General features: G+C 40.7%; 1 protein-coding gene across 1 annotated transcript in view; it reads left to right on the forward strand.

The window, feature by feature from the left end:
* agmo (alkylglycerol monooxygenase) overlaps positions 1-25,183 on the forward strand; it is a 45,334-nt gene that overhangs the window by 14,384 nt on the left and 5,767 nt on the right. Inside the window, exons 4-12 of the mRNA XM_018676134.2 lie at positions 5,254-5,357; positions 5,955-6,068; positions 7,917-7,974; positions 8,299-8,364; positions 9,475-9,554; positions 9,971-10,105; positions 11,687-11,803; positions 14,491-14,573; positions 15,725-15,830. Coding sequence (XP_018531650.1) covers positions 5,254-5,357; positions 5,955-6,068; positions 7,917-7,974; positions 8,299-8,364; positions 9,475-9,554; positions 9,971-10,105; positions 11,687-11,803; positions 14,491-14,573; positions 15,725-15,830 — 863 coding nt within the window. The remainder of the gene's footprint in view (positions 1-5,253; positions 5,358-5,954; positions 6,069-7,916; positions 7,975-8,298; positions 8,365-9,474; positions 9,555-9,970; positions 10,106-11,686; positions 11,804-14,490; positions 14,574-15,724; positions 15,831-25,183) is intronic.

Consider the following 25,183-nt stretch of genomic DNA (forward strand, 5'->3'; position numbering starts at 1 on the left):
GGAGTTTACTCAGAACTAAAGACTGTTCTGCATGAAAATCCCAGGAGATCAGCAATTTCAGAAATACTCACACCAGCCAATCTGGCACCCACATTCCAGTCATTCCACAGAAAGTCACTGAGACCACAGTTTTTCCCCCATTCTGATACTTGTTGTGTAGCTGTAGGCTGCTGATTGGCTGATTGGATAATTGCATTGGTGACTGTAAATCCTTTCAAAAAATGGCAACAGTTAGAATCACTATTGTGTATAATCAGTTTGTAACAGAGCAATAAAAGAGCGAAAAGTAGACTTTTATGTCTTATTAGGTGTATTGTGGATTCCAGTAAGTTTAATTAATAAAATCTGCAATGTAATCAATTGAAATAGACTTTAAATATAATTAAATATAAGAGGAAAGCCATTTTACCTCACCCGTCCCTTTCTATACATAGTTTCTATACCCTGTTTGTGAGATCTGTAAGTGGCCCTGACCAGGGTTAGTGTGTTTAGTTTAGTGCGTGTGACTGAGCTGTGTGGACAGCATGAAGTATGGCAGCAGCGGAGGGGAGTTGGCCAACCATCCCACCGAGTCCGGCACTCGCTGTTTGGGTTGGCACCCCATCCAACAGCCCTCCAATCCAAACAGTGGAGGGCTGTTCACAGCCCATTACCTCTGTGACTGACAGGGCAGCCCACCACTCGCAGGGCAGCACATGAAGGACGTCGCTTGTTAGTGCCAGGAGTTTGTCGCTGAGGGTGATGATTTAGGCAGCTGATTGATGTCCCTGTAAAAGCATTTCATAAGGTTAGAGTGGTTAAAAATAGCCCATTTGAATTTCATTCTATGCTGATTATTTTTCTTGTGTCTGGTCATACTTTCTTTTTATAGCAACATTATTCAAGGTACATTTTGATAATTATTGGCACTTACTGCAGGTCCCTACTGGAGCTGGATTTATGGGGCTCAATAGGACTTTGCTTCTTGCGTTTATATGACTCCAGTTATGTAAGCATTGCTCCTGACAGGGTTGAGGTGGACGTAAACAGACTCTGTTAAAGTCTAACTCAGTCACGTAACATGACTGATTATGACTTATAGGCCTTGATTATGTGTCATGATATAATTCAACAACTCAGTTTAAAAATGTAGAGTATTACATCACCCTGCTGCCAGTCCTTCTCTGTTAGTAAGGTGTATTTTTTGTTGCATAGGGCTTGATATTGCAGGAGACATCTAGGCAATGATACTGTGTTTATATATACACAAAACAACAGGCTATATTAGAACACGTCAGAATATTATATCATACTTGCACCATGGCCACTTACCACTGGAAACAGCCATTTGTTTTTAAATAAATTGACTCCTAGTGGTATCCGCCCATGCAGATAATTTTGGTTTATTTATCCAGGCTTTGACATTTCTGCATCCACCTCAAAACAATATAGATGAATACAATATTGTTAGTGGTGCTCATTGCTATAAAAATGTAACTGCAACATAAATTATGTTGTCTTATTTTTTTTCAATGATGTTACCAAGCTTTGTTCAGTGGTTCATGTAGTTGTGGTGTAGTGCCCGTTGATGTCTCTTTCCACTGATCAGTTTCCTACATCTAGCTACATGCATTTTTTGATCATTGTGAAAACTGTTAACTGCTTCTGGCAGCCGCTACTGTAACTTCCGTTTTGAGATAAAATGACGTTGACAGGATGATACTTGATACATGAGCACTATGTTGGGCTGAAAGAATGAAGTTAAAAGTAATGATAGTTCAGTCTGATTATCAGGCTTGGTGAGCACCACAAAGGAAATTCCATTTAGCTCCATTATACTGGAAGAAATCTCAGAGGCAGACATATCTAAACTTAGTAAATAAAACCAAAACTATCTACATGGCTAATTATACCACTAGAGGTCTTTATCACCCATGCTAAGGTCTGTCTCATGAGTGAGAGTTAGTTTAACTGTTAGTTAGAAGCAACTGTAGCAATTACAGTTCCTATGAATTCCTGAGGTTAGATGATCCTTGCACACTCATATAGAACAGTGGGTGAAATATTTGGCTGGAACGATGCTTGAGGTATTCTGTTATATAAATTTAATGGAAACATGACAGCAAGTATTTTCTGTAGCTGTGGTAAAAGCAACAGGCTTTCCTGAATAAACAATAAAACTTGTTGTTTGTTATCCAAAATAGTTTGTCAGTGCCTTCCCTGACTTTTACAAATTAGCTTTTACTCGTAGTAGATTTCAGTTAAGATTTGCAAAAGTCGGTTTAATTTAAGGAAAGTTTTGTGATCATTGTTAAAAGAAACCAGTCTTGACTGTTGGTAGGAAACTGGATATGAAACGGCAATCTTTTGTGTCAGAGTTACTTTGTTGACCCGTCTATCTGTCCTGATCTCCTAGTTAAAAGGTTTTGTGATGCTATAACAATGTCGCATTCCTTCCACCTTTTTTCCTGGCAGGCAACAGTCATAATTCACACAGCCACTAGAGGTCCTCGCTAGGTAAACATAAACATATTTTGTTTTAAGGATTTGAATTAACAATTAATGCTGTCACTTTTACTGCAATGACAGTCTTGCATAACTGCCCATCACCTCCTTGTTATTCCTGAGAAATCATGAGTTGAGGCTCACTGGAGGCCAGATGGAAGTGCCGTCCTCAGCGTTTCTCTGCTCTTGCTGGGAACGCAGACTCTGTGGCATTGGTTCTCACCATTAACGGGGCTTCCCTCCTGAATAGGCCCTGCCAAACTATGCAGTGTCCCGCCGAGTCCAGAGATGAGGACATGGGCTTGCAGTGAAGCCTAGCGGTTCTTACTTCCTATCAATGACAAGGAGCATCAATCTTAACCGCCCTTAGTCCTGGACCCTGCCAAGCACGATTCCAGTGAGAAGAAAAAAAGCAAAAGACTCAGGCTGTTGGAATTAAACAAAGGCTGGATTATCCTCTGAATATGTCTCTTTGCAAGACAGTTCATCTCTGAATCCCCCATGGTTCGGAGCGGAAGAAACGTCATAATTTTTGTGCTTGACGGCTGCACTTAGTCTTCTCCTCTCTCCTTGTTTCCTCTCTCCTTGCTTTCCTCTCCTCTCCCCACTGTCTGTCAGTTGCGTTGAGGGGGCAAATAGAGTTTGAAATAAAATCCAACTCTGTTGCTTCCATTTCGACTCCCTCCAAAATACACCATTTAACACTGTACGTGACACTTCCAAAAACATTCCCTGCGACATTTATTCTCTCACACCTGCTGAAATCCAGCAATAACCCTGTTAAATAAGCGAGGTGTGGAGTATTGCTCAGGTTTTCACTCAGAGCTCCTCAGGGTTTCCCCAAACAGTTGAGGAATTCCACCTCAGTTTCACTGATTTGAAATGTCTTTGGACAGATTGTGGTGCTCCTCTGCTCACACAGCACTCACCTTCACTTCTCAGCAGTGTGTTTGTTCAGGTGCGGCAGACCCTCGACCCATTGGGTTTTATGACTGCTAACCTCGATACTATTCACCAGTTTATTAAACTGTGAGAGAGGAGGAGTTGGAGATGTGGCTTTTAAATGATTTCTCAAAATAGAAGGGAGTAATACCACACTGGACAAAGCTGTTATCGTGTGAGTTTGCATGTGTGTGTCTGTGTATACATGGACATATGTGCTTGAGCACTGTTGCCATGTTAAAAAGTATCAACTTCCACTTTATTGATTTTCATAGATCTAGACAGGTTAAAGGGTAAAGAGTTAAAAGAGTTAGATATTTGATTGTGTGTAAATAAAGCTGCAGCCAGCAGATGGCTAGCTTAACTTAGCACAAACTCTGGAAACGGGGGGAGACAGCTAGCCTTGCTCTGTCCATAATGTAATCAGCCTACCAGCACTTCTAAAGCTCACTAATGGAACACGTTTAATCTTGTTTGTTTAATCTGCACAAAAACTCAAATGTAAAAATGACTTTTCTCCATTTACAGGATGTTATATTTCTTTTCTGGGAGCAATAAAACCATCAGAACCAGCAGAGCACATAATCATTTATAAAAACACATATCCTTCATAAAACAATTTTTGCTTTTACACTTTGGTTTTTGTTCTGACTGAACAAACAAGATGGAATATGTGTTTCTTTCTCTCAGGCAAAGCCAGGCTAGCTGTTTCTACTTGCTTTCAGTCTTTATGCTAAGCTAAGCTAACCACTTGATAACTGTAGCTTTGTATTTAGCTTACAGATATGAGAGTGGCATTGATCTTCTTATTTTAACTATAAACAAATAAGCAAATTTCCCAAAATGCTGTACTGGACCTTTAAAGGAAGGGCATATGGGAAAACAAACCCCCTAAAAAATTCCAGATAACCTAAAAATGCATCATCACCAAGCTAAAAATAAATTTGTTTGTAATTCCAAGGACACGCATTCATGCCACCACCCACATATGACCACATTCATTCATCCTTAATCCTTTTTAAAAATTAATTTATTTAATTTAACTTGAATTGTTTGATAATTGATCCCTTAATTACAAATCCCATCACACATCAAGGCTGCCACATGAAACTAAAACCTCATTTAATAACATGGGCTGCTTTTATTACAGTGAATACATTACTGTACACAGTCTATATGGGGCTTTGTGGTTCTGCAATATTTGAAGGTTACTGTTCTCTGTTGTACGGCTGCAGAAGCCAAAGTGGACGGGAGGTGCCAAAAAGCACAGACCAGACGGGGTGGTCCGGAAACGGCCCGGAGATCCAGTGAAACTTAACAAGCATGTTCCCTTTGGATGTTAAAATGAAGTGTAACACAGATATTAATGTAGCAAGTATCACAACACAGCAGAGGAATGTAAACTGGAGCACTGGGACATCAAGCTGGACGCTAACCAGCTGCACCCGAATACCCCCACCGTCATAATAGCCTGAAACCCCCCTCCGCCAGTGGCCAGCTAGACTCAAACCTCAGCTTTTCATCACGCCTGGCCAGGAGCGAGACCAAAATGGCTCCTTCTGGAGGATGAAGGTGTCTAGTTACTCATCTGGGGAAGAAGCAGGGTTGATTGTTGAGATAAATCACTTGTCGTGGTGATGTAAAGGCAGCTGAATGTGTGTAAGAGTTCAAGGCCTGTGCATGAATCTTGTGTGGAGAGTTACATGACTGCTGTTAGCTCTGAAACAGTCAGAAGAAGGTAAATGAAGTGATAACCTCTCATGAGAGGTTTGGACTCCTGCACTCATGTTTTATGTTGGATCTATGTATGTGTGTGATTTTCTCCAGAGGTGGCCATCCTGTGGGCTGCTCACCAGGTTCACCATAGTTCAGAGTACTACAACCTCACCACCGCCCTCAGACAGTCCCTCACACAGCAGTTTGCATCATGGGTGAGGTCTTATTCATTCTCTCAAAGGATAAGTCTGGTGATTTTTCTTACTGCAAGCTAATCCCATTTACTGAATGTTTCAGCAATGTTTGCTAAAACTACAGTGCCCAGCTGTCTTAGGAAATGATTTAGTGTTTCTAAGAAATTAAATTATATGTTCTTATCCTTTAAATGCTGTATCCTTTAATGTACTTGGCGTTGCTTTTGTAAAGGAAAGTTCTGATGTTTTTATTACGTGTTCTAATACGTAATCTTTTTGAGAATTCACACGAGTCCAGTGTTACCAGTGTGAGTACAAATATAGCATCCTCACAGTGTATATTTTTTATGTCCTTTTATAAAATCACATGACTAATTGACAGATGGATGAAAACAACCTCATAAAATTCCCAAATTAGGGCAAGATAAAAAAAATCCAGCATGCTGGAAACATCCAGTCTGTTGCACACAGAACTGCTTGACATGTCCTTATATCATGCAATAGAGAACATCTAATGGAAAGCAGATAGACACCAGTTCATCAACTGTGTTTTAAGGTTGTTATGAAGATGTTGCAGGAGATTTGTCAGATGTGTATTTATTTCCTTCCTCTCCTCAGATTTTCTACCTGCCCTTGGCTCTGGCTGTACCTCCATCAGTCTTTGCTGTTCACATACAGGTGAACCTGCTCTACCAGTTCTGGATCCACACTGAGGTAAATCTTAAAACGCAGGTCATAGATTCTATAATCAGTCTGATTGTGTCTGGTCTTAGTTTCTTTGACTTAGTGTCTTTGCATACCTGAATGTTGAATGTTGGTTAGACAAACCAAGCAACTGAGGACATTATCAATAAAGAATAATTCTTATCAACCAGCATTTGGCACCAGTACTGTATGAATGTATTCATCCATTCACTGCTGCTGTGCAGAGTTAATCTGACTGAAAAAACGTCTGTAAAGTTATCTTTCTCCCTGTGCCAATACTAATCCGTCTGCTAAGCCTTTGTAGACTCAGTGTTGCAGTGGAACCTGTATTCAATAAAAAATAATGAGATTTTATGAAATATTCCAAACAGAAGCATGACCACTCCGTCTGCCTTTAAAGTGACTGGGAGTATCACTTTTACAATCCCCTCGATCGTTAGAGGGAATGAATGGATTTGGAACCCCCTCCATCTTTTAGTGCACTATTAGTGAAAACAGTCATAATAGTCACAATTTTCTGAGGGGATGTAATTTATGCCTCCTTTATGGGCTTTTTTTTGATGTCATGTAATTTATTGGCACACTATTCGCTGCAGCCTCAGAGCCGTAGTGAAGTGGTGGAGACCCCCTTTTCATTCAAGATAAAACTCTCACGCTCGGCTGCCAGACGCAGCCATTACATGGAAATAATGAATCACTGAGAAATTCTGTCCAGCCGTGTATATTTCTCCAGATGAAGAGGTCTGCTGTATTGATGAGAACCATCAAAATATCTCAGAGTCACAACCAAAAGAGAAACTTGAACTGTGTGAAATATGCTGTGTGACCCCTGTAATCTTTAATGACTCGCTGATGCATCTGTTTGATGTCCTACAGAAGAAAATGATTCATGTTAGTTTTATCCATATCCGCATGTCGTTTATACTAGACTACATGTGCATATTTTCTCTGTGTGTGTTAATGGGTTTAAACATTATCAGCAGTGTTAACGTCTCTACTCTTAGCATGTTTCTCCATTCACATGACTGTGGTTGTTATGCTACAAGCCAGTAACTATTGCTCTTACTCATTAGCTCTTGTTTTGCACTTTGGGTACAGAACAAGATATCTTGACTATGCTTTACTAGATTGCCATGTAGTTTGGTCTCCAGTGGATGATTTCTAATACGTTTGTAAAGTGCCAATGAATTTTTCACCATGTTGACATTCATGTACCTCGAAGGTTTTGGTGCCCACCTGACTGATCTCTTACTTGCACCACTAATCCAAAATTTCATTTGTAAACAAGAAATATCACCATCTAATGGGCGGGCTGCCATGACACACTGTTTACTGATGCTGTGAGTGCTCCCCAGAGGGACAAATACCCACTTAATACCCACTAACATCTGGCTTTTTTCCTTAAAGGGTACAATCAACATTTATTCTCAGGCCAAAAAACAAAAAACAGAAAGCCAAATTTGTCCACTGGCAGTGCGAAACGAGTCAGTCGCCTTTTTTTAGTGGGTTTACCACCAAAAGAACGACATATACGGTCTAATTTTGGTGTAAATGGGGGGGGGGGGTAGAAAGGAGGGAGAATAGGAGTAGGGAATATCATCTGAATGTGGGGATAGCAGCGCACATTTTCAGAGAGTCTCCCCTAGAGGTCATTTATAGTGCTACACTCAGTTGTAACGTTACGTGTGTGTGTGAATGTCAGATTATCAGCTTTAGTGAGTTACAGAAATTGTCAATGTACATGTTGTAACAGATTTGTCAGATGTCAGGTGTGCAGAATATTGAAGATCTGACAGATCATTGCTTAAAAGTTTGGCTTTATTTCATAGATTTAATGTGCATGGCCTGAACATTATTTCCTTCAGTTGATCAGAGACCTTCGGACCTTTGGAGTGGGTCTTCAACACCCCAAAACACCACCGAGTTCATCATGGTGAGATAATTATGTTTTATAAATGAGAGTGACATCTAATCTTTTTTTTAAAATAATGTTTACTGAGCTGGTATATCACCATGCCAATGAAGAGCAACAACAAACATCAGATAAAGACTGAGAGGTCAGTAATTAGTCATGACTGATCATGGGTATGTGTAGTTATGCTTGAGTTTGTCCTTTTCTGTGTTGACCACTCGGACATGGGAAAACATGAGATAATGGAATGAAAGGGGGCATTTGGGTCCAGAGATGTGGGTTTTCTTTTTTTTATTAGAATTCAAATAATTTCTGTGGAAACCTCACTAACAATTATCTCAACAGGGAGGAACGAATATTGTATTGACAAGAACTATGGAGGAATTCTGATCATATGGGACAGATTATTTGGTAAGAAAAAATAATCAGCAATTCTAGTACTTATATTATTGCTTTTCAGTACCTTAATGTTATTGCTGCTAATTATATATTGCAAAGCTCAGTGTGAGTGTTATGGTTTAATGGATCAGTACCAAAGTATCATCCCTGTGATTAATGCATCAGACTGTAGAAGTTAGTCAATACTAAAAACAAACAATGCTTCTACAAGAACTGCTAAATTACCTATTTCTGCTAAATCACGTGACCTGACATGTAAGATCACAGATATTTATTGGTGTACTAGTTATATATTTTCAGTTTTTCACTGTAGAATTAGTATTTGTTTTTATTATTATTGATGAATTGCTTTTACATAAAGCTTTGCTTTTGCATTTTGCCAATAAAGCATTGAGTGCATAACATTTATGACTCAAACAGATATTAGCAATCCATGATCCTGCTCCTTGATTTCACTGTTACACATTTCACTCCAAATTTCTTCTGTAAACCATAGAATATTCAAAGGAGTTATTAGTTTACTGTTTTTGGTATTCATACCGGTCTCTGTGATGTCTGCCCTGTCATTACTTGTTATTAAATGGAAACCAAAAGTTGTGGTATCAACATTTCTTAGATCAAAACTAAGGGAAACAGTGACTCTGTAAACTGTAGGTTTGCCTTTAACCTTTATACTGGACTCAGCAACTTTCCATCAAACATCAGTGAGAGGTAACTGATTAAATTTTGATGTTTACATTACCCAGAAATCCCTCAGGCCATTTTTTTTTCTCTCCTGTGACTGCAAACTGTTTTAACAGGTTGATCCCATAAGCTGTGATCCCAGTACTGTTAAGAGGCAAACGCTTTATAATGCTGGGTGGAGCATTTAGCAGCTAAAGGGCCGGATCGTTTTCTTAGGAATTGGTGGAGACCAAAACAGACTCCGAGTGAATGCTAATCTTGTCCCATGTCTGCTGGATGTGTAAATAGGCAGCTTTTTGTAAACAATCAATGTTGTGTGTGTTGTGTTTACAGCTTCTGTGCTGCCCCCAGATGTTTAAAAAAAGGCAATAAATGTATTTATTCATGCTATTTTGCTTTGCAAATAAAATATGGTAAATCTGTACATGTCCTCTTCAGGTACCTTTGCTCCAGAGACAGATAAAGTGGTGTATGGCCTGGTGTTCCCAATCAACACATTTGAGATCCTCTACGTTCAGGTTAGTCCTATCTTTTGTCATTGGTGTGGCTACCATAAGTGGGCCATCGGCCAAGCTGCTTACCTCCATCCAAGTATAAACACCTTCAGTAGATGAGACGTGAGCTCATGTTTCCCTCTTTGGCTGAGTGGCCATTTTGTAACCATAACATTATTACTCTACTCTAAACAACTGCCCAGCTGAGGTGAAGGAGGCCAATAAAATGAAATGCCAAGGAGGTGGATGTTATGATTATTTTTGCTGCCCTCACCATTGGCAGAGCACAGCATGAGCAATGTCCTGCCCAATGAAAGCAGAAACATTTCTACTCAAGATTGATTATCACAGCTATTGCTTTGTTAACACTGATCAGTTAAATGTAGCATTTGATTGTATATTGATGTTTGACTTGCAGGTCCTTTTTTCTCTTTTTATAGTTACACTACTATTTGTATTTGTGGAGAAGGTCCAACACATACAACACTATCAGCAACAAATTGTCAACTTTCCTCAAAGGTCCAAGTTGGAAACCTGGTAAATCTCGGCTGGGTGACCACGTCGACAATCCCAAGGTTTGTAAAACAATCCTTTGTTTCCATCGTTCCTGAAGGAGGCATATTTTCACAATAATACCCTCGGGCTTCATTACCCATCATTTTGACACACTCAAAACACAGCCCTAAATGACTCAGAGCATTCCTCATTGAAGGATTCACATATTCTGCAAGTTTTACAAGGAACTGCCACATCAAATAAAGAGCTGTAAAGCCTTTGTAGAGGGAACACAATAAGTTCATTTTCACCGTCTTTAAAATGCAGTCTGCGGGATTAAAACCGCATGCAGTTGAGTGTAAATGCGTATGTGTGTGTGTGTGTGTGTGTGTGTGTGTGCACGCAGAAAGAAATACAGGCTCCAGTTAAATGCCCCGGCGGTTAGCTTTGAAATAACGCTGATGGTGTCACATATTTAGTTCCCTCATGCTTCACACTTAAAAAAAAAAAATCCCCTTTGCCTTTACGATTAAATTGGCTCCTTAAACCCAGCGGGGTGATTCTAAACACGGAAAGAGCTGGAATTTAACCGAAATATCTTGAAAGGCTTGGTGTAGACGTCTGCTCATTGATATCTTGCTGGTGAGGGAAAGAAAGGAAGGAAAGAGAGAGGAGTGCAGGAGGACAGAGGGTTGAACGTGTTTCAGCTCTTTGAGACTAAGCAGAGCAGCATGCTGGAATACCTACAGGGTTGGGGATGGGATGCGGGGGAACCCACATGTGGTGGTTTGGTTCTTCAGGATCCTGGGAAACCCCCTGAATTAGAGACAGGCATCTATGATTGGCCAGTTTTTTTGTGTACTTCATTCCCAAAAGAGGACGGCAGTTTCAACAAAAAGCCCTCAGGCCTAATCACTTATCGTTTGGACGCAAAGGCAGACAAAAACAGGTCAAATGACTCAGGGAATTCTTACAGGAGGACTCATATGTTCCTCAGAATTTGGAGGAAACCGCTACACCCAATAAATCCTGGATGACTTTGTAGATGGAGCACAACAAGCTAATTTCAGTTTTGAAATTGAGTGTGTAGGAGACCAAAGTAACACAGGGCCTTTTTGTTACAAAGAAAATAAACACACAAGAGGTAGAAAGGATTTGAGAAGTGAGAGAGGTTACAAAGCAAATTTGAGACTGTTTTGGCACAAATATTTTGGCCTGACAAGGTTTTGCTCTGTGATTTTTATTACTTACATTTTGTCTTTTTCCTTTTTAAAGGCCTCTACATTCACACTAACGAGTTTCATATAAAAATATCACTTGACAAAAGGACACACTGTCTGTAAATGCGCTCGTCATCAATTGTTTGTGGATTTTGATTGTCCTTTTAATGCTGGTACAATATGCAAAGCACACTGTTCTTCATATGTTTTTACACTTGTCAGATTAAAAGCTTTGCTCTGGGCTGAGAAGTCGAGTCATTCTGTAAAACTTCTGAACATGTAACCATCAGTATGATGTTACATTTGAATCAGTTGCTGCTGTCTGTTATTTTAACAAGCCATGTTCCCCTAGTACAAGAGTATGTCCAGAAAATCGCTCTACTTAAACAAAAAGAAAAAAATAGGGATTGGGGAGTGAAACGTTTTATTTTCTTTGTGCAGGTTACTGGAAAGGAAGTGCCTCATGATCCCAGCTGGTCGCTGCCTGCACAAGTTTATGTGGTCATACATTTCCTGCTGGTGCTGCGGACTTACCATGATGTGTTTGAAAACAAGATGGTATGTATTTGTCACATTAGGAAAACTGTAGATGTGAACATAGGCAAAGAACAGACATTCAAAGTTTCACCGTCTTCACTCGAAAGCACCTCAACAAACTTTTCAGCCGTATAAGACTGAAGCTGGTGACTGAACTCTGGTCACACACTGGCTACTGTTATGTTTATGCTACTGTAATCCCTCATTTAAAGTATGACAAGGTGGTCCACGGTTCTTAATTTAAGACTGAGTGCTGCATGTTTGTTTGCCAACATTATTTCACCCAATTATGCAGTTTGTTGTGGCTGGTCCATGGTCGAGCAGAGTCCTCTACTTAGCCAGCAGGAAAAGACTAGCTCTGTCTAACATCATGACAGAATGACTGATCGGCATTCCCCTTTAGAACAACCTTTGTCTATTATTTTCCACTCGACGAGCCAATGGACCCCCTTCCTCCTCCTCCAGAAAAAAAAGAAGCAGGTCTCCTCAGCAGTTATCTTTGGAAGGCGTTTTTCCCCAGGCATAGTTTTGGTTAGCCAAAAAGTGCTGTCACGCCCAGCCCCTTCAAACTCCCAAATAAAATGGCCTGTCTTTTTGTGATGGCTACCTTCATGGTGCTCCTTCAGTTGTGGTCCCCCCACCCCCTCACACACGCACACACACACACACACACACACACACACATACACGTCCCCTCCAGGGTCGAGGGCTCCCCTCCCTCTCTCGGCGAATGAAACACCAGCTGGTGGTCCAGCAGTGAATACAAACGCCTTAATTGTCGAGTCAACCATTTCCCAACCCAAATAGCCTTCAGGATGCAGCAATCAGGACTTGGAGGGAAAATAACAAAGTGAGCACTCTGGCCCAACAATAAATCATGTCACTGTTATATATTTATACCCACATGTTCGCTAGCCACTTATTTAGCTTGACAATTGATGATACACTGCCGGACAATTTATGGGCTATGCGTTAATTCGAAGCCATGAAAACATGGTTATTTCAAACAAGTGAAGCTACTCTTCAATTACATCATCAGCAGGCCAACATGTATGTTTTATTATAGGTTTCCTAAACAGTTACTATTAGTGGCAGAGTGGGAAATTGACCAAGTCAAGAATTCACATCTCAGAACAATATGCATAAGTCCAAACTCTTTTTACAAATGAATTCCCATGCAAAGTTATAATATGATTTTACATTCATCATCAAAAGTACTGTTTGTATTATTTACTATAGCTGCATTTTTCACTGCAGAGGTACTGGTGTTCAGCATTTTCTCAGTGGTAACTCTGTCCAGCGAGCTTTCATGAACTTCATCATAATAACGGCTGCAATAATGGCCTGAGTAATGAGTTAATCTGCTTCGTCTCGGGGGACAACAGAATAACACAATCAGACCACTGCTCAGAGCACAGCGCTGCCACCAGATGTTAACTTTCATTTCTGTCCTCTGCTGCTGTTACTGCAGCTTGACACTTGATCACATTAAAAATTAGCGCAATGAAAAAAAGAACACAAAGCATTCCTCCACTCCATGTCTTTAAAACGTCCTGTAAATGTGACTGCACCTGACCACACAGACTGTAACGTCTCAGCCGTGTGCCCGCAGGGTGATCGATAGTCAAACAAAAAAAGATCATGTGACCGAGCATGTCAGGCCTGCTGAGCCCCTTGGGTTATTAAACACAGATAAGTTCACATAACCTTTGATACCAAAATAATTCTCCACTCATTACACCTCTTACTAAAAATAACTGTATCTGTAGCCTTTGAACTCTAATGCAGCGATCACTCGGCTTTAATAAACTTTGACAGTCTGTAGTGGCTTTTGTTCCTTTAGTCTGACACATGGATCGAGCCCAAAATTCCTCTGTTTGATTCACAGAAAACGTAATCATATCGTCCTGTTGTGTTCCCATGTGAGGGCTCAGATAATATAGTTCTTATGGGGGCTGGTGGATTATGACTCTTGGATAAACATAAAGAAATACTGTTATATTGCATCCTGTTGATGGGTTGATTTTATGTTTACTATATATGGCCTTCTGGGTCTATACAGTATGGGAGCAGTCAGTGAGATTTGGCTGTTAGGCTCTGTATTGAGTGTTGGAGAAATATAAACCTAAGCTGACAGCCCACGGCATCCTCAGGAGACACCGGGCTTCCAGCTGCTGCCCTCAGCCAAGGCCGTAGGTTAGAGAACACAAATTAGACCGTACATCACGTTCTGTACTTTGTGTGTTTCTGTGTGCGAGTCTGTTTTTGTGAGCGTCCCACATAGCTTGGAAAAGGTCAGTGAGAATCTGCATGGGATTTTTGCTCCGGTGTTGGTTGTTTTGGCTCTGCTTTGGGGCTATCGGGATTCAAACTGCAGTCTCATCCACTGTGGTCAAGTCCCCCGTCAAGACCCATCTGGGATGATTAGAGCGTCTATGTAAACTAGGCATGTCAGTGTAAAGTAAGAGGCGGTGTGCATTTGCTGCAGGATACTGTATGTGCCAGTACACTTATTCTGAAGGTCAGACATGTTTTGGTTGGCATTGGTAAGTAAACAGCCGAACAGCCGTGCGGTTTATGACTGCTCTCCCAGTAAGGTCTCCTGTGATCGTAACTTAACCAGCCATGATATTGATTTAAGGTTTAAATTCTAATGTATTTTTTCCCAACCACATTTCTCATGGCATGCAAATGCATCTCAATCCTAGATGCTGTCCCAGTTAACCATTCTGGGGATGACCTGCTACATCCTGCTCACTCTCACCTCCCTGGGCTTCATAGTTGATCAGAGGTACAGTACTGACATTTGCTTATTTATTAATTTCTGTAGAAGCATTTGAAGCATTTTCATATTTGACTGGTTTAGACAGAAGCAAGAGAAAGGCCTCTGGTCAATGGTTCTCAACTTGGGGGTTGAAATCCTCCGCATGATGGTTAATAAAACAGGAAATAAGAAAAACAAAATACCTCTGCTATTAGCTAAATATCTTTGCTGTCATTTGATTTGAAATTCAAAGTACTGTTAGAATAGGGGTAAAATTAAACATTTGATATATATTCATCTGCGTGAATTTAAGATTCTGCATGTATAAGCGCAGCAGGCCGTGCCTTAATTTAATCAGTCAGTCTGTTTGTTTTATGTTATGTTTGTTAAATTTACTGAAGCAAAAAGCAGGTGTTACAGGTAGAAGCATGGGTAGGACATGTAGTTTAAACTGCTAGAGCCAGGGTGGCCATCACATCAACAACAACACTCCACAAATTGAAAATTAAACTGGCTGAGCATCAGAGAACCTCACGATTTATTGTTCATCATAGCGATGAATGGGGAGCGAAATCTGATGTGACCACTGTATTACAGCATAATTTAGGACAGGCTGTGTGGGCTGCATTTGATTTAATTCAAACTAATTACATGTTAGTTCATATTAGTTCAAACCAATTGATAGGTAATGGAAAGAAACATATCTGGTGCACATAAATATCCTCCTTCAGACTTCAGACTGCATTTCATTTTATTGACTAGTTCAATAAATTGTTGACAAATTGATTGTTTCACTTAAATGATTTTCCAAAAATTATTTAAGTGAACAGTCTTGCTTTGCTTTAAAGCTCACAAGCAAATGGACTGATACTGAGATTACTTTAAAATAACATGTAATAAACTGTACTTCCATCTGAATGATCTTAAATCTTCAACATATCTTGCTTTCATACGCAGTGTCTACGTGTACACTGGACATGACTCCTCAGGGGTCAAATCTATTTGAACTCAATCAGTTCTGGAAATCGAAGCTTCTACCATTAAATTCTTGATCATTCCTGTAACATCATCGCAGCAATATTTGAGGTGAAGGCCAGGAGGTCAGTAAGGTGAGGATATATGAGGCTGAAATGTAATTGAGTGTTGAATGTTATTTGTTGATGTGTTTTCATGTTCAGGCCATTGTCAGCCATCTTGGAGATGCTGCGCTGTGTTGTCATGGTGACAGTGCAGAGGTACGGCTACGTGAAGCCCTTGCTGCCTTCGCTGGCTGTGCCCACAGAGGTAAGACAACCTGTAGTGTGTTATAGTTCACAACTGTAGGTCATCTATAGACAAAAAGACCAATTTTGCTCTTGTTTAATAACAGATTACATCAGTGTAATTGGAAGTATTCACATGTCTTCATGCAGCTCCCTCTGGAACCACAAAAGGCTTTATACAACTTTTTTTCACATATGCAGTAGTACTCCCCAAGACCTATAAACACACTTCGATGTGTAAAATCAGTGGAGTTCCCCTTTAAGTAAGTGTTGACAGCTGTACAGTTTAGCAGTCTGAGCTAGCTTTAGCTTCACAGACTAACATGATAAGCAAGTTCACAGCCTTGAATCCTGGAGGTCCAGAGCTCTTTAGGTGATGGACATAAAACATCATCATGTATGTAGTTATTAAGATATTAATAGTGTAGTTATTAAGATCTTGTCACCATCTGCCAAGAATCTCATCACCCTGTCGGTGTTTTTCAACCTCTAAATCATTGTCTGCTCTCTACAATGTGGTGTCTTTCCTGAAGGACACCATGTTTGACTGTGTATGAATACTTCAGACACTGGCCTGCAGAGACCACACTCAGCAGACAACAGCCAAAGTTTAATTTTGTACTTTGGCCAACTCATGGAATTAACGTTAATTAGCTACAGCACAGTTGTTATTTCAGCTGCAGATACTGACAGTTGCCAGCTAAAACAAAAAGCGAGGTCCCTGATGTAGTCATAGAGTCCAGATATAAGTGAAATGTGATGGTGCTTTTCCTACAGGTGGCGCTTCAGCAACATGATAATTAAAATAGACATAACACTATGATCATGAGATTTTGGACAGTTTCTCCCTCTACAAAGCCCAAATGACCTCAGACAGGATTTAGGAATTGGCAAAACAATCTTACGTCAAGTTCCATTTAGTAGCTGTTTTAGGGCTTTTGATCACAGGACATGATCTTCATCAACACATACGAAGTTTGCTCAGATGTCATAAAAGCACTTTTTGCCCCTTTTAGCTGAACAGCTGAGGTTCAGTGTTTATTCCTGACCTTGGAAAACTCAGGTTCTATTTAGTAGTTGTGCTGGAGCTTTCAGCCATATCAAATAGTCTTCATCTAGAAATGTGCACTGTGATGGTCTTGAACCAAGCCTTTCTAAATATAACCCTGAACTGTCACCAGGACATGAAAACCTTTGAATGTCCTTTTGAAACAGTTTCCAAAATGATTATTAATTTTTTTTTCACTGTGGTCTGATGACATATTGTGGAAATTGTTTGTTCATTTGGGTTTACACTCAGTTTGGCCTCCAACCTCCATTACAATATTGTTGAGCTGAACCAGAGAATCAATTTGTGTCCAGGATGCTGTACAACATTGAAGCTGTCCTCATATCATTTAGCCTGTTAGGAGTTCATGAGTGTAGAGTGCATGTGTATGTTGGACCAGTTACTAAATGTATGTCTTTTGTCTTTTCACAACACATTCTGGGAACATATTGAAAAAACGATTCCACATCTTGGTAACTGTGGAAAGTTAATTAAACAAGCACTGGAAACAGAAAAAAATATGAGGAATAATTTTCATATAAATGGTGATGTGTCATAATAAGATGACTGTGATGACAGTCTACAGTATAACACATTGAAATCTTTAAATTATGTCTGTCTGGAGAAAATGAGAACTCTGACATTGAAACTGGATGGGAATCATTTATACGAGAATCATCACATGATTCCTTGACAGCATCATGTTTCCTTGGAGTGTGTGTAGCCTTTTGCCTGTGATTGTGTGTGTTGTGTGGTCTGTTTTGTGTGTGTGAAATATGTGCGAGCTGGGTGCTAAGTCCAGCCCCGCAGCCCTGTGATCTATGAGTCCAGATGCGTTGCCCAATTGACCATAAAATTGGCGTGCCTTTCAGGCTCTGGCAGCTCAACTGTAGATGGCGGCTGACCTCTCATTACGTTCCCTGCCTCCTCTCTTTTTTTTTTCGTTCTCCCCCTCTCTGCTTGCCCTCGCTGCTTGCCATCTCAGCCAGTGTGAACGAGAGTAACACTTCTGGAACCAATTTGTGCCGTCTGCCGCTAACTAGCACTGGCTGATGAGATTTGCACGTGAGCGCTGAGTAGCTGCTTTTATTGTCCTCTGACTCCACATCTGCGCTGCTCAGGTGTTCAAAAGACAACTCGAGGCTTTTCCTCCTTTCCTTTTTCTCACCATAAAATGGAATAAAACTGAATCGGATTATAAATATTCTCAAAGCCATGTCTAAAATGAAGTGCATATCCAGTCAGCTTCAGAGCAAAGAACGTCTTGATTTATGCTGCACATGCTGCACAGCCATGTCACTTTGAGCGAGCACTGTAAGTTTTATGCAGCCGTTTCCTTAAGCGAACCATTAGGCCTCATTTCAAGTTGCAGTACATCAGATTGAGCTGAATAAATGTCTCGCTTGCAGGTGGGGCTCATTGAAAATCTCACAATTGACTTGAAATGGTTCCTGACATACTTGTGCCCTTTGTTCAGAACTACAGCAAAGGGAAAAACGTGAAACCACCCCCAAACTTTAAGGTACTTTAATGATATATGGCTGCTGACGCGTGAGGTGAGCGGCCAGCTCTTTGTTGCAGAGGGGGGCGTGTTTTGAAGTTGGGCCAATCAATTAACAGTCACTCGAAATGGAGGAGGGGAAATTCACATTTAATTGTATTCAGGCTCATACGACTGTACAGTTGAGAAAAAGGGGGACCACAAAAAAAAACTACAAAAACTAGGTCGGTTTGTGGTCCTTCAAACCCAGTGGTGTGATATACTGCACCCTTAAAGCTCACAGTGGTATTTATAGTGGCTCTGGAGATTTCCCTTGTAAAGCTGCAGGCTTGACCTGTAAACCAGGGCTGCCTCTCGCTCCCAGCCGCCCACTCACCCGCCCAAACCCATGTCTGTTGTGCAGCTCACATGAAGGCCTTGCTGCTCCAGACGAGACGAGGCTGGTAACCGTGTGTCTGTCTGTCTGTGTGTGTGTGTGTGTGTGTGTGTGAATGAGCAGGGCTGGTGAAGTGGGTGGCGGGTTGCATGAGGTTATTTGTAACGTCTGATCAATCATCATGGAGGACTGGATGCACACAGAGAGAACACAACCGACTCTGACCAGCTTCTTTAATGATATGTTAGTCAGTGTCATTATTTGACAAAATGCATGACATCATTTTGTTTAATCAGGATTTGGTTATTTAAAAATGTAACCAAAATTCAGGACCAGAGTGACACATGCAAAGGTTGGACAGTTCACCTAAAAGTTCTCGACTGTAATTTGTACATATCAGCCATCAGGTTTAATCACAAGTAATTGCTGATTATACAGCAACATTTTTTAGATGTTTAATATTTAACTTGGTCTTTTGTTCATGACCCTTTAGCTCAAGGTAATTTTAGTTGCTGCTATTGTTGCATCAGGGACAGTTGTTGAGTGTGTGTGTGAGTCTGGAGTGAACCCCAAGTGAGAAAAGTTGGGTGTGTTCTCCTGTCTTACTATGCTGTATTTAGAAGACTACTTAAAGAACATTATTACAGATACTTATTACAGTGGGTGGGCTCCAGAGTGATTGCTGTAATTGCATGGCTGTATACCCATTTAGTAAAGTGATAAGTTATAGTAAGTGCTCTACAAAGGTGGACGTGGATATACCTGTGGTCATACATGTTTGGTTACTAGTTTAGCAACTTTATCATTATAGTGAATTATAGTGAACAACTTCTTAGACTTCATTTCACACACAGTACAGCTGCCTCTGTCTACTGAGACCGCAGACTGTAGTAAATATATAATACTAATCTACATGACATTGTTTGGCAGCTTCTAGTGCTCTTGGCCACTGGCCAAATCATAGTTTGTAGGCGAAAGCAGTCAGGCTCATTAAACCAGAACCAGAAACCACATAGTTTCACCTTTGATTTTTAGCCTTCTAGTCTGCAGACTATACGAACACAGTATGCTCCTATTAGCCATGCTAAGCTTCGTCTATGGGATGGTGCTAGAGTACTCAGCAGACATGATTAGAGCTCCAGTTTATCATTATTTATATTTGTTGATTATTCTCAAGCTCAAGTGATGCCTTCAGATGTCTTGTTTTGTCTCGCCAACGGTTCAAACCCCAACACTTACAGTACAGTATGAACAGAGATAAATGACTTAATCAATCATGAAAATGGTTGTTGGTTATTTTTCTGTCAATTAAACAGCTAATCCTTTCAGCTCTACAAGATGCGATCTTATGAAGAACTTCAGAAAGGCTCTCAGATTATGTCACCTAAAAGTCCACCTACATTTTCACCCTTATTTATATGGCGTTGACAAAATAATAGGCACATATCATCACCACAGTTATTTAAATCATCACGTTTGTCACAACGTATCAACAGTGATTCATCTCATAAGCTTCACAAGAATTGTTTTTATTGCAGGGCTGTTGTACTTGATTGCATTATAATGTCTGATGTTATGTGGTCCACCCCTTATGTCTATGTGTGTGTCCACATGTACACACTTTCTACGTGCTGAGTATCAGGGGGGCACTTGTGGAGTTTGGACTGTAATGATGTAACACATGGTTGTATTAGTGTGTGGACCCCTGGTTTTGCCTGAAGGCACAAGGAAACATGCTGTGGAGCAAAACATAGACGCTATATATCCAACAGTAATTAAGCAGCTATTCCCACCCCCACCCCCCTCCCAAAAAAAGGCCACTAACTGCTGGTGAAGTCACAGTAATTTAAGAGGAGAGCTCATAAAAATACACCTGTCTGGTTGAGAAACAGAGAGCTTCTTTGGGATTCCCGTTGGCTATTGTAGAAAGCATTTTAGATGTAACTTAGTGAGTTAAAATCCAACAGAAAAAAAACTTTATTTGGCACCCTGTTGTATTTTTCCAATTCATTCGGTCAGTTTTCCTTTTTTATACAGTAGTTGTAAAGCAAAAATCACCCAAATAGAATAATAAAAAGCCCAAGACGCTTTTAGCATTCATCATCTACAATATGACTAAGATGTTTCCTTGTAATAAAAGAGTTCAAGAAGTGGTATATTAGCTCATGCAAGTCTGAAACTTGAGAAGCAAATCTAAATCTATGTAATCCATTTGAATCCAAAATATAAAAAGAAGCCTTCAAAATTGTTTTCAAACCCCATTGGATTTTCCATCTTTTCATCTCTGTGCTGATAATGTTTTCCAATCTCTCAAGATCCCCTCTCTGTCAGAGTTTGAAGGGAAAGACAAATGCTCCATGGCCAAAGGAAAAGGTCAGAACAATATTATGAAGTTCATGTCAAACACAAAGGACCAGTTTCGCCACAAAGTGGTTTTATCTTCAGCACATCACCTGACTTGTCTGTAATAATTGCAAATCCCGCCCTCTCTTTCCCGCCATCCCAGCCATGAGCAGGCAGATAAGACAGCAAACAGTGAGAGGTCGCCGTTATCTGAGAGTGTCGTTTCCACTCACCAGGTCTCAGGTGCAAGAGGTTAGCTGCTTTTTCTGAAGCAGGAATGTGTGGTAGCAAGAAGCAGGGCTGAGGTTAACAGGACTGTTTGGAGCTAATGGAAACTCGGTGAGCATGACATCATCTGAGAGCTCGCAGGAATGGAAAGGAAAGGAAATCTCCTCCCATGGAGAAAATGGAGGGATTTGAAAGAGAAATGCTGGGTAGGACTGTTCCGTTGGAGTAAACAGCGGGGTGGTCGACCGTACACAGTGTGAAATATTATCACTCAATGTGCAGGGGATCGTGCCCGTCAAAGAGTAACCGCTTGGTTTATGTTGTCAAACCACTTGCCAGGTAAAGCTATGGAAATCTAACAGCAATTGGCCCTTTGGGGGTTTTCTAGCAGTATTTAGTTTGGCTTTTGTAGGCTTAGTTTCTGTGGCCAACGTTGACTTTCTTTTGAATTTGTCTTCCTATTTGTGCTTTAATTCATGGGTGAAACACAACAGTCATCCAGTTTATGATACAGCCTCAGAGCCAACATGTGAACCTGATTGAACCTGACGATAGCTGCTCTGCTACTTTTTTCTTACAGCATTATTTCTCCTTCCTCTCAAATGCACATAAAGCTGATTTCACAGAATGAAAATGCCAACTTCCAAAAACATCTGCTCACAAATTCAAAACATTACAAATGATAAAAGTTCAAATATAAATAAGTCAAAGATTTTTACTGTAAAATCTATCAGTCGAGTGCTGAATGAAGGCTTAGCATACTAATATAGCAATCTTTATTCCAGTGCAAGCTTTCATCACTCTGCCCTCAGTTTATTAATCTCTCTCTCTCCACCACACTCATTGGCTTACTGGCTAACAATCACACATCTCATATTGTAGTAAAATGAAATTCTTCATGGTCCTTTTTTCACAATAGTTCAAGCTACAGTATCTTGCCTGAAGAGAGCTGGAAAATATCTTCTGCTTCCAGGATTTGAGCCATAGGGGGTTACAAGTTTGGAAAAAATCCAAAATTGGGAGTAGCCACTGTCACACAAACTCTGAACCACAATAATCTTATTACCTACTGTCCAACAAAGGAAATACATGCACTAAAGCTCCATCACTCAATATTTTCTACACTGAAGAATCAGTTGACAAATTCTAATGAGAAGGTCCAAGGTCAAATATTTCTTGGGAGAGGACAGGGATGCACCAGTCCAGCTGGCTGATAAAAAGTATTGCTTTCACCGCCCTAAGCTTGGAATCGTCCACCTCCACTCCACATATCAGGGTGTCAAGACACTGAACCCAGCTTGCTTCCAGTGGTTAGGCTAGTGTCTTGCACGGCTCCTGACATTTTCTATGTGAATGTGTGTTTAACTGTGTGAGTAGGAGGCAAATTTAAAAATGCTACCTTATATAAATACTGTCTGTTTAGCTTTGAAAAGCAGAGACATGATTTCATTAAACTGGATTGGTCGCAAGACCTTAATTAAGGTCAGTGTCTGTCCTGTTGTTGATCTTTTCCTTTTTGGAGCTTGATGTTGGTACTCCTGTAGACTTTTGTTTGTTCTTCTTCACCTTTTAAAGGCCCACTGCCCGGTTCTCGTGCCAGACTCTGCAAACTCTATTGTGCATCTGGAAAACTTCACAATGATGTAATCTTGGCTGGCATGTGGACCCAGCGCGTGCCTCGCAAAATTTGAAACATCTCTGTAGTCATTCTGACTTTGTGTGGCTCCTTGTTAATGATTGATTGATTGATCCTCCACCTCCTTCCAAAACATACCAACAACCAGATGGCAAACATATTTTCATAATGCTGCACGACAGCAGCATGTAGCTGCTGCAGAAGTTTTGACAAGGAAACTCTTTGACTGTCCCTGCTTTCATCCTCAATGTGTTTTTTGTTGATTTGTCCACAGCTACAGTATGGTGCAACACCTGCATGGCCGAATGTATACAAAGTAACTGTTGAAGATAGTGTTGACAAACAGTATCCATGCTCAAACCCTTATGCTGCCCTGTGCCGTAGACCTTGTTCTGACTCTCGAAGACTTTCAGTTTAGATGAACAGGAATCTGAAAACTCAGCAACATCTAATAGGAACCTTTCTTAAACCTGACATATGTCTTGATAGAGGATCTTCTACGTTTGGAGGCCTTTAACTGTTCCTGGATGTGGAATTTTTTTTATTTGTGAAGCAGTAATAAGGCCTTCCTGAGTTATCATCCTCATACTGCATCATGTCCACTCTACTTTGGCTGAACCTTACATTCTACCTGACAGCTCAAGACCTTATTCTCCCTCTCTAAGGCTGTGACCTCTCTCGCAGAGGCATCCACACACTTTGTGTTCTCTCTTTTGCGCTGCTCTTTAAGGTAACAGATTTGCTCCTTACTGAGGTCCTGACCTGACTCTTGGAACAGAGAAGTTGAGCTGCTCACTTTCCTTTTGGAGAGCATCCTTATGTTCCCTTGTGGCCTTTTTGTCTGCCTTTTCAGCCTTGTTCTTTTTGACCAGCCAGATTGAATTATTGTCTTTGTTCTTTAATGAGTTGATCTGATCTGGTTTCAGATTTTGTATTTCAACGTCTTAGTCAAATAAACTTCAGTTGGGCAGTAGATCTTCATTTAGTATGTTTGTTGTTGTGCTAACACCTTGGACCAAGCTGGCAGAGATGGGACATTTTTCTTTTTGTTGCGCTGATTACAGCTGTACCACTTGCATTACTGCAAATTGGCGATGTTGATTACTGCCGCTTTGGACTTGGCTACCCAGAATGCCACACATGTGGCAGGAACTCAGAATGGCTTCAAGAACAGTTGGCTCCAAACCCTACAGTAGGAATGTTTTTATAAATATCCCTGGATGGATGGAGGGAGTCGGGGTAAAGATACACCTCTTACAGGCCCTTGGAGACTCATTCATCTGTACTGTTTCTCTGAGAAATCCACAGTGGACCCAGACGTTCTCTCTTTGCTCCATGAAAATACAAACAGGGGCTTGATTTTATAAAAGTAAATGTAACTTCCTGTCCTCTTTGTGTTTTGGACTCATGCCCACTACCCTGCCTTTCAAATTTCCGACGACTAGTGCACTCTTTACCAATATGTCCATCAGTGCAGCCACCCAGGGACATGTGGTTAATGATGAGGTGAGGATTTCTCTTATTGAGCCTGTAGTGGTGCCAAGCTGCTGGGGTCTGAACAGATATGAAAATGGTTACTCTCAGGGATTTGTCTTATGTTTCCAATGAGGCGTAATGGTCTGGATGAGTAGTTGCTGACCTTACATGTGACCCTCTAGCAGACACATGGTAAATGAGTACAAATACCAGATGTGAAGAGGAAAAGCTCTAAACACCTGTATCATTCTAAATTGGCATATAATCAGACCACTTCAGGTTTCTGCTACACTTTCACCATGCAGCAACTTCCATTTCACGTGTTTTGTCTGGCCGCACTTGTGTATGTGCGTGGGAGTGTGACTGCGATATTTCCCATGGCTGTGCTACAGAGCAGGCACTGAACTGACTCTCTTGTGGGACGTTAACCTGCTCAGCGTATCCTTCCTGAGTCTGCTCAAACAGCCTGAGCACAGAGACTGTATATCTGCTCATAATGATCAGACAGGAAGTCCTCTTTGTGTGTCTGAACATGTGAGTGTACACATGTTTCTGTGCATATGTGCAGGTGAAGGTGCTGTGAAGGTGTACATGTGAAGGACTGTGTGTGTGCTGTGGTGCACCTGTCTGTGTACGTGTATCTGCAAGAGGATTTAAAGTATATTTGGGTAATAATTGTCTCTTGGTTCATCATTACTTGTCACACCTTTCACAGTCACATTTTTTCACATTGACATGTGATACATTAAATATTATAGCACCTTTAA

The sequence above is a fragment of the Lates calcarifer genome, linkage group LG15 (assembly GCF_001640805.2).
Source record: "Lates calcarifer isolate ASB-BC8 linkage group LG15, TLL_Latcal_v3, whole genome shotgun sequence".
Taxonomy (NCBI): domain Eukaryota; kingdom Metazoa; phylum Chordata; class Actinopteri; family Centropomidae; genus Lates; species Lates calcarifer.